This window comes from Mandrillus leucophaeus, unplaced genomic scaffold, assembly GCF_000951045.1.
Source record: "Mandrillus leucophaeus isolate KB7577 unplaced genomic scaffold, Mleu.le_1.0 Scaffold110, whole genome shotgun sequence".
NCBI lineage: Eukaryota > Metazoa > Chordata > Mammalia > Primates > Cercopithecidae > Mandrillus > Mandrillus leucophaeus.
Window position 1 is genome coordinate 2,335,091 of NW_012099210.1, and position 14,512 is coordinate 2,349,602.

The 14,512-nt window shown below is 39.6% G+C and overlaps 1 protein-coding gene across 3 annotated transcripts in view; it reads left to right on the top strand.

The window, feature by feature from the left end:
* The window catches only part of WDSUB1 (WD repeat, sterile alpha motif and U-box domain containing 1), a 51,765-nt gene that overhangs the window by 17,923 nt on the left and 19,330 nt on the right, over nt 1-14,512 (top strand). For all 3 annotated transcript variants that reach the window (XM_011991633.1, XM_011991617.1, XM_011991624.1), the window contains exons 6-10: nt 3,038-3,071; nt 4,917-4,957; nt 5,034-5,140; nt 6,520-6,699; nt 14,011-14,151. In XM_011991633.1, the coding sequence (XP_011847023.1) occupies nt 3,038-3,071; nt 4,917-4,957; nt 5,034-5,140; nt 6,520-6,699; nt 14,011-14,151 (503 nt within the window). The remainder of the gene's footprint in view (nt 1-3,037; nt 3,072-4,916; nt 4,958-5,033; nt 5,141-6,519; nt 6,700-14,010; nt 14,152-14,512) is intronic.

Consider the following 14,512-nt stretch of genomic DNA (forward strand, 5'->3'; position numbering starts at 1 on the left):
TTTTTTCCATATGCTCCAATTCTTGCCAAACAGTCAGCCAAATTACTAGTTATGTTGTTATTATTGTAGATGTGGCTCTTTCATCTCTAAAGATGAAGATTATTCATCATCAAAAGGTATTTATAGTAATTGTCTTTTGACCTAGAATTTAAATCATTGGAAAGTTTAAACAAATAAAGTTGAACTCTGTCTGCTGTGTTAGGGGACAGGTTAATTGACAAAATGATTATGTGCCCAGCTCTCTGCCAGTTGGAATAGGGCATAGAAAAGGAAGTGCAAGACAGTGTTTGTACTCTTGAAGACATTTTAAGTCCCCTCTTTTCTATTTAATAGTTGATGTTCATGGTGATGAACTAATAGCACTGCAAGACCCTGACATGTACTTACCCTCTGAGTCATGGAGGAAGTGTTAAGTGATACTCAATATTGTTTTAAGTTCATTTTATAGCAGTATAATTCTTTGTCAGTTTGTATATATGTGTGTCTTAGTTAACATTATATTTATGGAAATGTGTCTTTCCTAGTCATTCTGGATAAATGGAAGTTTACATTATCAAGTGCTTTTGGGTATATGGTGTTGCTCAAGGTCTCATTCAAATATTTTTCTGAATATTTTTAGTTTATTTGGACAAATATACAGGCAAATGAATGAGAAATGTAAATTAATAAACTTAATAAACATTTAGTTTTTAGAAGAATCGACAGGCATATTTAAATCATACTTAGTAGATGCAAACAGGTCAATTAATGATACATTCTATTTGTGACTAAAAGTCATTGATAAGAGAGAATGGATACATATGGGAAAGAGGGAGACTGAAAAAAAGTGAGCAGGATAAAAGGTGGCTGTATATGAATATAAGTGGCTAGAGATGAAAAGTGAATAGACAGCAGAATGCGGTTGTAGGTCAGAATGTGTACTAAGGCCTGCTGTGGTAGCTCATGCCTGTTATTCCAACACTTTGAGAGGTCAAGGCAGAAGGATCACTTGAGACCAGGAGTTTGAGACCAGTCTGGACAACACAGTTGTGTTGTGAGACCCAGTCCCTACAAAAAAAAAATTAAAGAAATTAGCTGGACATAGGGGTTTGTGCCTGTAGTCTCAGCTACTTGGGAGGCTGAGGCAGGAGAATCCCCTGAGCCCAGGAGTTTGAGGCTGCAGTGACCTATGGTCATGCCACTGCACTCCAGCCTGGGCAACAGAGTGAGAACTTGTCTCTTTAAAAGAAAAAAAAAAAGAAAGAAAAAAGAGGTGTACTAAGAAAGGTGTGTAGGGCATAGTTGGGGTGGCCTTGGAAAAGGCAGTATAGAATTTCTGTGCAGATATGGGAAGATTGAGGAACAGAAAGAACATTCCAGGAGGCAGGAAATTCTTGAGTAGATTAAAATGTATGATAAGCATTCAAATAAATAAGGAGAAATGAGGCCGGAAAAACAGATTGTAGAGATAATAGAGAACCTAGGATGGACCGGGCATGGTGGCTTATGCCTGTAATCCCACCACTTTGGGAGGCTGAGGCAGGAGGATCACTTGCACCCAGGAGTTTGAGACCAGCCTGGGCAACATAGGAAGACCTGGTCTCTACAAATAATAAAAAGTTAGCCGAGCATGGTGGCGTGCACCTGTGGTGCTAGCTCCTCAGGAGGCTGAGGTGAGAGGATCGCTTGAGCCCAGGCAGTGGAGGCTGCAGTGAGCCATGATCGTGCCACTACACTCCAGCCTAGGCAACAGAGTGAAACCCTGACTCAAAACAAAAAACAACAACAAAGAACCCCTGAGAACCTAGGATGGTGTTAGAACTTATTCAAACCTTGTATGTTAAATTTAGGAGAACTTCTGAAACTTTTAAAGCAATTCTAACGTGCAAAGACTAGTGTCTAGAGATGAATATAAGTGACTAGAGATGAAAAGTGAATGGACAACAGAATGCAGTTATAAGTCAGAATAGAGAAGTGAAGAATTGAATCATGATTTAGGTCAGTGGTTCTTATACTTTTTGGTCTTAAGATTCCTTGACACTCTTAAAAGTAAGATTCCTTGGCCGGGTGTGGTGACTCACGCCTGTAATCCCAGCACTTTGGGAAGCTGAGGCAGGCAGATCATGAGGTCAGGAGATCAAGACCATCCTGGCTAACACCGTCTCTACTAAAATTACAAAAAAATTAGCCAGGTGTGGTGGTGGGCACCTGTAGTCCCAGCTGTTCGGGAGGCTGAGGCAGGAGAATGGCATGAACCCAGGAGGTGGAGATTGCAATGAGCCAAGATAGCACCACTGCACTCCAGCCTGGGTGACAGAGCAAGACTCTGTCTCAAAAAAAAAAAAAGTAAGATTCCTTGACGCTCTTAAAAGTTATTACCCTAAAGAGCTTTGCTTGTATGAGTTACACCTATCACTTATTTATAATATTAGAAAATACAATTGAGAATATTCTTAAATATTTTAAATTCATTTAAAAGCAATAGATTATTGCATATTAGCTTTTTGAGGAAAACAAAACAGTGAAAAAAGTGGCATTGTTCTAATAAAGCTTATAATTTTCTGAATTTTATATATGGCATTTTTTGTTTTTTTTTGAGATGGAGCCTCACTTTGCCACCTAGGCTGGCGTGCAATGGCATGATCTTGGCTCATTGCAACCTCCACCTCCCAGGTTCAAGCCATCCTCTTGCCTCAGCTTACCAAGGAGCTGGGATTACAGGTGCATGCCACCATGCCCGGATAATTTTTTTCTCTATTTTTAGTAGAGATGGGTTTCACCATGTTGGCCAGGCTGGTCTCGAACTCCTGACCTCATGATCCGCTCGAATCACCCTCCCAAAGTGCTGGGATTACAAGCATGTGCCACTGCGCCTGGCCACGTGTAGTTTTTTTAATTAAAGTTTTCATACATACGAACAAAAGGATTGCATTCTAAATGTATGTTAATATCTGTCTTTTCTAGAAAAGTTACTAAAGTTACTTAAAAATACTAATTACATAAATACTGTACTTTGTTTTTATAGAACTTTTCACCTATAATTTCTTTTCTTTTAAAGGTCAGTGGATAAGTCTGTCATAGTATATGATACTGTAAGTATTTAAAAATCTTGTGATCTATGAATATTATGTTTATTAGACTACTGAACTTCAAGTTAGGCATGGTAGAACAAGCATGTATTTTTTCTGTTTAGTATGACTAAGATCATATATCTTTTCACAAATGCTAAAATAGTTATGCAAGTAAGATATCGGTTCTGCAACAAGCCCTTAAATATTTCAGTAATGATTTTAAGATGGATAGATTTTAAATGTGATCATAAAATATACATATTTAAAGAGCACCAGTGTTCAAAACATCACATACAATCAATTATTAAACTTTTACACCAGGCTTCCATAATAGCAAAGGATGAATGTTTACCCTAGGGTTTTTTGTGAATATGGTTGAAAGTGACCTACCATTTTTAGAGTCCTGGCTGGATTTAGAGAGTGGTGTAAGAAAGAATAGGTTATCATGGACTTGGAAAATGGGAGTTTTTGACTGATCCATGTGTGAGTAAAGACCAAGTTGTGGCCAGGTGCAGTGGCTCACATCTGTAATCCCAGCATGTCAGGAGGCCGAGGCAGGCAGATGGCTTGAGTTCAGGAGTTCAAGACCAGCCTGGCCAGGATGGTGAAACCTCGTCTCTACCAAAAATACAAAAACTTAGCTGGCCGTGGTGGTGCATCCCCGTAGTCCCAGTACTTGGGAGTCTGAGGCGAGAGGATGACTTGAACCCCGGAGGTGGAGGTTGCAGTGAACCGAGATCGTGCCATTGCATTCCAGCCTGGGCAACAGAGTGAGACTCTGTCTCAAAAATAAATAAAGTAGTTGAAAAGAATATTGTCCAAGAGAAGTAAATGTTGAGTGGAGCCTCCAAATGATTGGATTTAGGCTGTAGCTATGCCAGCAAATAAATGGAGATATTAGTAATCAAAGGGTAGCAAATTAAGCAAGTGATCTAAGCTAGTGTTCCACACAGAGGTTCAAGCCACTGAGTGTTCCGGCAGGAAATGGAAAAGAATACTCAAGGTAGGTGAGGTAGATGTTTAATATTTCTCATGAACATTTCGTGAGATTTTACATTCTCAGAAACAATTATAACACTAAATTGTCTCTGTAAAATATGTATGAGTCCCACTTAAATATACCTAAAATGTTGGATGGCCACCTTAGTGTACTCAAAATCTAAGGGACTTATTTATTTATTTATTTATTTATTTGAGACAGACTCTTGCTCCGTTGCCCAGGCTGTAGGCAATGGCACGATCTCAGCTCACTGTAACCTCCGCCTCCTGAGTTCAAGCAATTCTCCTGCCTCAGCCTCCCAAGTAGCTGGGACTACAGGCACGTGCCACCATGCCAGCTGATATTTTATATTTTTAATAGAGATGGGGTTTCACTGTGTTGGCCAGACTGGTCTCGAACTCCTGAGCTCAAGTAACCCACCCGCCTCGGCCTCCCAAAGTGCTAGGATTATAGGTATGAGCCACCGCACCCGGCCAAGGGACTAATTTCTAGTCACTGGTCCTGTAATGTGTACAAGTCAAATGCCATAGCCAAAAATATGAATTATTTCAGGTAATAGATGTTTAGGATACTATTAGTAGGTTCAAACAGATGAGCAAATGCCAAGGGTCTACTGTATTAAAAATTTCTAAGGAGATGGCTAGCAGACAATAATGCCGATAATTGACAAAAAGCAAAGTAAGTACCTGAGAATGCTGTTACAGATGCCGTTTCTACTATTCATTGAGTAAAGTTTCATCTTATGTTAGTTACTAATAAATATTAATGTATTCACTTAGTATACAACCCATTTATGTCAAAGGAGTCTTCATCAGTGACTTTGCTCTTACCTGAGTGAGTGTAAAGCTGCTGTTGTTGTTTTTCAGAACACTGAGAATATCCTTCACACGTTGACTCAGCACACCAGGTCTGAACTGAACCTCACTTTGTATTAATACAACTTAAACATTAGAACATGCATAATAGTTGTTTTTATTAACTAGGTATGTCACAACTTGTGCTTTTGCACCTAATACCCTTTTACTTGCTACTGGTTCAATGGACAAAACAGTGAACATCTGGCAATTTGACCTGGAAACACTTTGCCAAGGTTAGTAAGGACATCATTTTTCACTCGTTTCAACCCCACTCACCATTAGGGTCAGAAAGTTAGTAAATCGGGCCAGGCACAGTGGCTCACACCTGCAATCCCAGCATTTTGGGAAGCCAAGGTGGGCGTATCACTTGAGGTCAGAAATTCGAGACCAGCCTGGCCAACATGATGAAACCCTGTCTCTACTAAAAATACAGAAACGTAGATCAGCAGGATGGCGCATGCTTGTAATCCCAGCTACTCGGGAGGCTGAAGCAGGAGAATCACTTGAACCTGGAAGGCGGAGGTTACAGTGACCTCAGATCGTGCCATTGCACTCCAGCCTGAGTGACAAGAGTGAAACTCCATCTCAAAAAAAAAAGAAAAAAAAAGTTAGTAAATCATTTGACAGGTTATTCACATTGCTTTTCTCAATAGAAAGTATGCATCCAAATTTAATGTCTTTTAAAAATAATTTGGCCTGGCTTGGTGGCTCACACTTATAATCCCAGCACTTTGGGAGGCTGAGGCGAGTGGATTACATGAGCCCAGGAGTCTGAGATTAGCTTGGGCCACATGATGAAACACCATCTCTACAAAAAAGACAAAAATTAGCCACACATGGGGGTGTGCACCTGTGGCCCCAGCTACTTGGGATGCTGAGGTGGGAAGGATCACCTGAGCCCAGGAGGTCACGAGGCTGCAGTGAGCTGAGAACATGCCACTGTACTTCAGCCTAGGCAAGGGAGTGAGACCCCATCTCTAAAATAATAATAATATTAGAGAAGCCAGTGTTGAAGTGGCTGGGCTGTGTGAAAGCTGTTGGTAAATGCTTTCGGTGCACATTCATGTGTCCCACACCTCCCATGGTTTGTAAGTTATTTGTTTATACTCCATACTAATTTTTCAGGTAAATATAGCCTCAGGACAAAATAGAAATTATCATTGTATTTTGTTGGTTTTATTTTTGGCATCAAGCAACGCTGGCACATAATTTAGGAGTTTTATTTTTATCACTGTCAGAATTAACCAAATAGTGGTGCTGATACAGAGATGATGGAGCAAATAGAATACCTTTGCTAGTATGAATTTTATATAATAAAAAATTGTTTTCCTGATGTGAAAAAGAAAATGTTCCAAAAGGAAGTTAAAGTGGTAAAACAATTTTTTTTTTTTTTGAGACAGGGCCTCCCTATGTTACTCAGGCTGGTCTTGAACTCCTGACTTCAAGCGATCTTCCTGCCTCAGCCTCTCGAGTAGCTAGGATTATAGGCATGAGCCACTGTACCCAGCTATAAAACACAGATTTAAGGAAATTTTGTTTATTTTTAATTCAAAGTGAGATTGTTTATAAAGGAAATACTTTTTTGTTATCTCACTTACCTGTTTATTTTAAGCAAGGAGCACAGAAGATCAGCTGAAGCAATTTACTGAAGATTGGTCAGAGGAGGATGTCTCAACATGGCTTTGTGCACAAGATTTAAAAGATCTCGTTGGTATTTTCAAGATGAATAACATTGATGGAAAAGAACTGTTGAGTCTTACGAAAGAAAGTCTGGCTGATGATTTGAAAATTGGTAAGCTTAGTGAAAGATAGGCAATCTTCAAAACAACTTTTACCAAATTACTCTGCAGTTGGATTTTGTTGCATTAATGGTTTCTTCTTAATGTTCTGGCACTACACTAATGACCCATCTTCTTGATTATGGCCATCCTAGCAGTTGTGAAGTGGAGTTTCATTGTGGTTTTGATTTTCTTTTACCTAATGACATGCATCTTTCAAGTGCTTATTGGCCATTTATATATCTTCTTTGGAGAAATGTCTGTTCAGATCCATTGCCCATTTTTAAACGGGGTTGTCTTTTTGTTGTTGACTTTGTAAGAGTTGTTTATATATTCTGGGTACTTGATTTTTACCAAAAACAAGTTGGTTTTTTTTTTTTTAATTTTTATTTATTTATTTTTTTGAGACGGAGTCTAGCTCTGTTGCCCAGGCTGGAGTGCAGTGGCGCGATCTTGGCTCACTGCAAGCTCAGCCTCCTGGGTTCACGCCATTCTCCTGCCTCAGCCTCCCGAGTAGCTGGGACTAAAGGCGCCCGCCACCACGCCCGGCTAATTTTTTGTATTTTTAGTAGAGATGGTGTTTCACCATATTAGTTAGGATGGTCTCGATCTCCTGACCTCGTGATCTGCCCGCCTCAGCCTCCCGAAGTGCTGGAATTACAGGTGTGAGCCACCGCGCCTGGCTGGGTACAGTCACCGCGCCTGGCCGAGTTACAGTCACTTTTCTATCTCTTTTTGTGTGTCGGGGAGGGGGGTGGGGGAAGGGATAGGAGGGTGTCCCTCCGCTGCCCAGGCTGGAGTGCAGTGGTGCATCACAGCTCACTACAGCCTTGACCTCCCAGGCTCAAGTGGTCTTCCCGTCTCAGCCTCCCAAGTAATGGACCACAGGCACATGCTACCATGCCCAGCTAATTTTTACAATTTTTTGTAGAGATGAGGTCTCCCTGTTGCCCAGGCTGGTCTTAAACTCCTGGGTTCAAGCAGTCCTCCAGCCGTGGCCTCCCAAAGTGTTGGGATTATGGGCATGAGCCACTGCACCCAGCATCTCTCTCTGATAAAATATTTCCTTTCTAACTTCCTCTTTTTTTCTGAGAGTAGGTAATAGAGTAGGAGCTTTATTTTTTAAAAAAAATCTCGTGAGTTTAGCATCTTAATTTCTTGTTAATCTCTCACAATGAATCTTAAGGGTACCTTATCAAGTGGAAGTACTTGACGATATGAAATAATTTCAGATTCAACAAAGGATGTTTGGAAACATAAGAAAAGCATATAAAAACAATAGAAATACAATTCTGTTTTTATAACTAGCTAAATAAAGAATAAGGCATTCTAGGTTTTTGTTTGTTTGAGACAGGGTCTCCCTCTATTGCCCAGGCTGGAGTCCTCTGGCATGATCACACCTTACTGCAGCTTCAACCTCCTAGGCTCAAGTGATCCTCCTGCCTCGGCCTCGTGAGTAGCTGGAACCACAGGCATGTACTACCGTGCCCAGCTGATTTTTAAAATTATTTGTAGAGATGAGGTCTCACTACTTTGCCCAGGCTGGTCACAAACTCCTGACCTCAAGTGACCCTCTTGGCTCAGCCTCCCAACGTGCTAGGATTACAGGCATGAGCTGCTGCGCCTGGCCAAGAATAAGACATTCTTGTAGGATTCAGTTAATGATCAATTAATGATTCAATTAGTTTTTGAAGGATGAGTCTCAGGTTTAACCGTAGTAATCATTTTACTTCACAGTTCAGTGAAATGGGTTTTGGAAGTGTCAGGCCCAAGCCAAAATTAAAATACAATTTAAACAAGTTCTGTGATGGTCTAATAGGTGAATTTGAAAAGCCATTAAGAATGGAGACAAAAATGTTGCACATTTTCTAGTCAATAAGGACTCTTAAGCTTGTGTTTAAGATTTGGAGATCTAGCAAGCTCAACAAAGTAGACATAGAATAAAGTAGTAAAAATAGACTATAACATTTATTTTTGATATCATTCTAATGTATTTTAAGGTTTTTGCAACCTTCATTATAAAGAATCAAGCAGCTAACTAATCTATAAATGGTATTGTAAGCTATAATGAATTTCTTTTAGTCCTGAATTTTAAGAAAAATAGACCCTCAAAATAGTAAATTGCACGAATAGAGAATTAAATTTGGTCTAGAAGCAAATGTGTTGAGGTGAACCAACAAGTATATATGCTACTGAATTTTGTTTTAATGCATATCTATTTTACCTGCATTTGCCTTGAACTGTTTAAAACAGCTGCTATGTCAATGTGAATAAATCTGCGTTTAACATTCAGCAAATGGAGGAAGTTGATTAACTGTGCAGTAAAGTACATTGGAGGGTTTGAGACCAATGTCGTATATCTATTATGTTTGACATTTAAATTATTTTTAAGGAATTGAGCAGTTTATCAAATCTATTTTCAATGGGTCTTTTGTAAATACACAATAAATGAAATTTCTGCAGACTTGAATATGTTTGACTTTGGAGCTTTACCCAAGGATAATAGTCATTTTCTAGGATTGTGTTAATGGAAGCCTAGGGTACAACAGACATACAGCTTTAGTTAGGAAATAATTCCTTATATCTAGAACGGTTTGTATAAGGAATGTCCAGACAGAGTACAGGTTCAAGAGATCCTTGATGTTGAGAGGGATATATCTTAAGACATTTTCTATGAATTTGTGACTACTATAACATTTAATATCTCATTCAAAAGGCATAAAGTGTGAAAGGTTAAGAGTAGGAAAGTCACTTTGAGATGTGATATTACACAACGAGTGAGTCTACTACTAGCCACACAGCTTCCATCTAGCTACTCATTGGCCTCAGTTTATATCTAGGCTTTGGGAATATGGCAGATTGCTACGTATCTTGGAGTTTGGAATTGCTGTATAGAAGATAAAATGATAGAAACTTAAAATGACAAATGCCAAGGAACTATTGTATATCATGTTGGTATTTATGATTATATTCAGATAATCATCAACCATAGATGCCTAATTGGGAATGAGATTTTTTTCAAAGGGTTCACTCTCTGTTTACTCTTCTTTCCAAGAAATCATAAAAGCACATAAGACATTTTTATCATTTTCTAATTTAAAATTTAGAAATTTAAGTACATCACCTGTCTTTATATCCTCGGATTTTGAAAGTTTCATGTTTCAGTTCTTATTTATTCGTTATGTAGATTTCACTTGTTGCCTAGGTAACTGCATTTATTGTTAAGTAATTGAACATTTACAGTTTTTGTTTGTTTGTTTATATGTGATTAAAGTGAAATAGGCTGTTCAAATCTAGTTACTGTGCACTGACCCCCTGTTGGAAGGGCATAACCCTCCGTGGTCAGCTGCTGTCTGAAGTTGGCTCACTCTCCTTTCCAGTGCTTACTTGCTGGACACGCTGGGGTCTCATTTGCTCAGGCCCATCAGATGTCCTGTTGCTTTCTTCTACACAGATGCCAACCACAGGTCTTTATGGGTGTTAATGGTTTGTCCTCACTCAGGCATATTGTAGGGTTCATGAAGATGTCTCGCTGCCTTGTTTTGTTGTAAATGTCCATGCAATTTGAGTTTATCTAGTTGCTCTGTTTTTTTCAGAGAAATTAAAAAACTATACTGCTTCTATCCTGTTCTTAATATCCTCTTAAAAATTCCCCCTGTACCTAGGCTGTATTTTCCATTCTTAATATAGGTTTCGTGTCTTCTCTTGATCATTCTATGTAGAAATTTGATTTTTAAATTAAAAAATATAATTTTTAAAAGCAGATTTTTAGTTTTCTTTGTAAGAAACCAGCGTTTGGTTCTGTTGTTCTCTGTCAGGGTAGGGGAGAGGTGAGTCAGTAACCAGCTTGGTGGCCTGTGCTTGTTCAATTCCAGGCGCTCGTGCTGTCCTGGTAACTGGCCTCCAGCTGGGGCTGCTGTGGCATTGGTACTTACAGGACAAAGTTGGGAGAGTAAAGGGCACATGTAGGAAGGTCTCTGTCTCATTCATGCACCTACATCTCTGCTCTACACTGTCACTTCCCAGCTCTCACTCCAGAACCCAGTTACCTTCTGTTTCGTCAGAGGTTTTCAGGGTTGAGTTTTATATCCGTTAGTTTAGTCTTGTATATTTGATGGTTATTAGTTTCTGGATTCCATCAGACTCTCAGTGATGTAGCATTTCCAGAGTTGGGTGGTTTTAACTTGTCATGAAAATGTCTTTTCAGGATTATAGTCAGTAATAGCCGGATGTTGCCCAGTACTGGTACCAAGGGTTTACTAGCTTAGCTGGTAAGGGTCCTTTCTTTCTCAGCAATTGTATGAGTGTATAAGACTTATTCTGAACCCCCAATCACAAAAGGAGATGTTTGTTTCTGGTAGAGCTCTGGGGATGTGGTTTAACTAAAAGCATCCCTGAGGGCAAGGTGATCTGACTTCATTTCTAAATGACATTAGGATTGGACAAGGATAACACCCAGTTTAACCTTATCTGGGGAATTTTGAATTAGGCCTTCTGTGTTCTCTGTTGTAAATATTATAAGCATTCTAAGTATTAGCACACATGTAGAATATTTTTGACAGGAAAATATATTTTTTAAAGAACATTAGTTGCTCCTATATTTTTTTCTTTTTCTTAATTTTTTTAGAGACAGTTCACTGTCTTGCCCAGGCTGGAGTGCAGTGGCATGAACATGGCTCACTGTAGCCTCTACCTTCTGGGTTCTGTAGCTCCTCCTGCCTCAGCCTCCTGAAGAGCTGGGACTACAGGTATGCACCACCACGCCCAGCTAACTTTTAAACATTTTTTGTAGAGAAAGAGTCTTGCTGTGTTGCCCATACTGGTCTCAAACTCCTGGTCTTAAGCAGTGCTCCCACCTTGGTGCCTCAAGTGCTGAGATTATAGGCATGAGCCACTACACCCAGCCTCCTTTTCTTATTATAAGTTATATAATTATCTCTGTAAACAAGATGTCTACTGTCTTCTTGCAAACATGTTCTAGAAACATTTATGACAGTTTTTGAAGCCATGTCTCTACCCAGGTGGAAGATTTTCAGGAAGCATAACCCAGTCATGATAGATTTTCTACCATCTCATCCAATACCCCACTTCAGCAAATCTTGATCTTATCCTAACCTTTATTCTGTTAATCTTGTGTACCTGTTATCTATCTCTACTCTTATTTTCCACCTTACTTAGCTTTGAATACATGATCCATCCTTATAACTCCTCTTAAGCCTTCCATTGTATTTGCCTGGCGAAGTAAAAACACAGCCAGCTAACCCTTGGAAAACACACATTGTGAAACGGGACATTCTGGGAAGAGGTGGACTCGATATCTCTGATTTGTTACATTAAAGGCTGGCTGTGGCGATCAGATAACACTGTGCTGCGTTTTAGAGGTACTTCCCTAACTAAGCACTTTTAAGTACTTGTGTGTTGAAATAGTTTTCTCTTGAATATGGATGGTGATTTCATAAAGAATTTGAGGGAATCTTTTTGAGTCATAAATATTTTTGCACAGTCATATTCAACATGTAAGGAAATCATTGATTTGTTCGTGGCGCTTTAAAAAACTTGTTTTAAAAATCCTCAGTTCGGTTTCAGCATGTCCCATTGGAAGGAAGTCACAGGAAAGCAGACCCTCGGCGCCAGGGAGCTGCTAGGATAACTTGCCACATTCACATGAATGTGGGCAGTGAGCCCAGACTGACTCAAACGGTTTATTACTCGTGACACAGCAGACACTCGCACTTCAGGTTCTGATTGTTTCCCCTTCCCCTCTTTTTTTTTTTTCTTTTTGAGGCAGTCTCACTGTGTCACCCAGGCTGGAGTGCGTGGTGCAATCTCAGCTCACTGCAACCTCTGCCTCCTGGTTTCAAGTGATTCTTCTGCCTCAGCCTCCCAAGTAGCTGGGATTACAGGCATGTGCCACCACATCCAGCTACTTTTTTTTTTGTATTTTTAGTAGAGATGGGGTTTTGCCATGTTGGCCAGGGTGGTCTTGAACTCCTGACCTGAAGTGATCCACCTGTCTCATCCTCCCAAAGTGCTGGGATTACAGGCATGAGCCACTGTGCCCAGCCTCCCCTTTCCCTCTTAAGTTTCATGGTGGTGGTTTATGTTTGTGTCACAGCTGAGGAGCCCTGAGCTTGGGAAACCCCCAGTCTTATAAGGGGGTTACCAGCAAAATAGCCCCCAGGAGGCAAGACATTATAGTGGTCAGGAAACATCTGCCCTCCCACAGGGAGGGACGCACTATCTCCAGTTTCCAAGGATGTTTTCAGACATCCTCGAAAAGACCATGTGAAACAGAGGGTGTCCTAAGACCTGTATAAACCTCGTGGAGCATTACCTCCTGACAGAAAGTAAGTTGGTTTGGTTTTTTCTCGTAACTATGTGAGGCATTCTGAAATCTTAATTCTTCTACCTACTTCAACCTAAAGTAGAACTGTTAACTAGTTCTAAAAGTGTAAACAGCCAATAATTCTAAAATTCCTAAAATTACATTAGACTTTCTAAAACTAAAATTTTTTTTAAGTTAAGAATAAAAACAAGTGAAACATGCATATGGTTTGGACAAACAGATGAGCTTCATTTGTGATTGTGCTTCTTATAAGAATCAGCAAATATATCCAATTTCATTAAGTTTAAAAATATAACTTGGCATTTTTATGTTTTGAACTCAAACCTATTTAAAAATGATTTTTAGGAAATTTTCTGTTGTGTAAGTAACGAGTAATGAGCCTTTTCTGATTTTGTAGAGTATATTAGTGTCTGGCAACCTGAAATTCTTGAACTTTCAGAATCTAAATTTATTTAAAATTAGCTATTAACTGCTGATATATTTTAACCAACAGTATTCTATACAACAGAGATTTGTTAAGGAATGTATAAAGAAAACACTAGTTCATGTGGTAAAACAGTATGTCAGAAGATTTCTGGTGGTAGTAGATAAAATCTCCATTTGTGGTTGGCTGTGGTGGCTCACACCTGTAATCCCAGCACTTTGAGAGGATGAGGCGGAAGGATCACTTGAACCTAGGAATTCGAGACCAGCGTGGGCAATATAGTGAAACCTTATCTTTATAAAAAATACATAAATTAATCGGGCATGGTGGCGTGTGCCTGTAGTCCCAGCTACTCAGGAGGCTGAGGTGGGAGTATCACTTGAGCCCAGGAGGTTGAGGCTGCAATGAGTAGTGATCATTATGCACTGCATTCTAGCCTGGGCAAAAGAGTGAGCCCCTGTCTCAAAATCAAAAACCCCAACAACAAACTATTTGTGAATGACTAGCATAAGGATTACTAGTAGTTTTCCAGCCCTAACAGTAATTTCTTTACAGAATCTCTAGGACTGCGTAGTAAAGTGCTGAGGAAAATTGAAGAGCTCAGGACCAAGGTTAAATCCCTTTCTTCAGGGATCCCTGATGAATTTGTATGTCCAATAACTAGAGAACTTATGAAAGATCCAGTCATCGCCTCAGGTATGTGTGATGCTATACTAAGTTGCAGGGGATGTTTTGTGCTAAATGAATAAGAAGTTTAGACAATTCTCAGAAGTTTGCTTAAATGTGAAGAATTTGAAGTAGTTTTTTTCTTTTTTTTCTTCTTTAAAAAATTTTTTTTATTATGCTTTAAGTTCTAGGGTACATGTGCACAATGTGCAGGTTTGTTACATATGTATACATGTGCCATGTTGGTGTGCTGTACCCATTAACTCGTCATTTACATTAGGTATATCTCCTAATGCTATCCCTCCCCCGCCCCCTCCCCACAATAGGCCCAGGTGTGTGATGTTCCTCTTCCTGTGTCCAAGTGATCTCATTGTTCAGTTCCCACCTATGA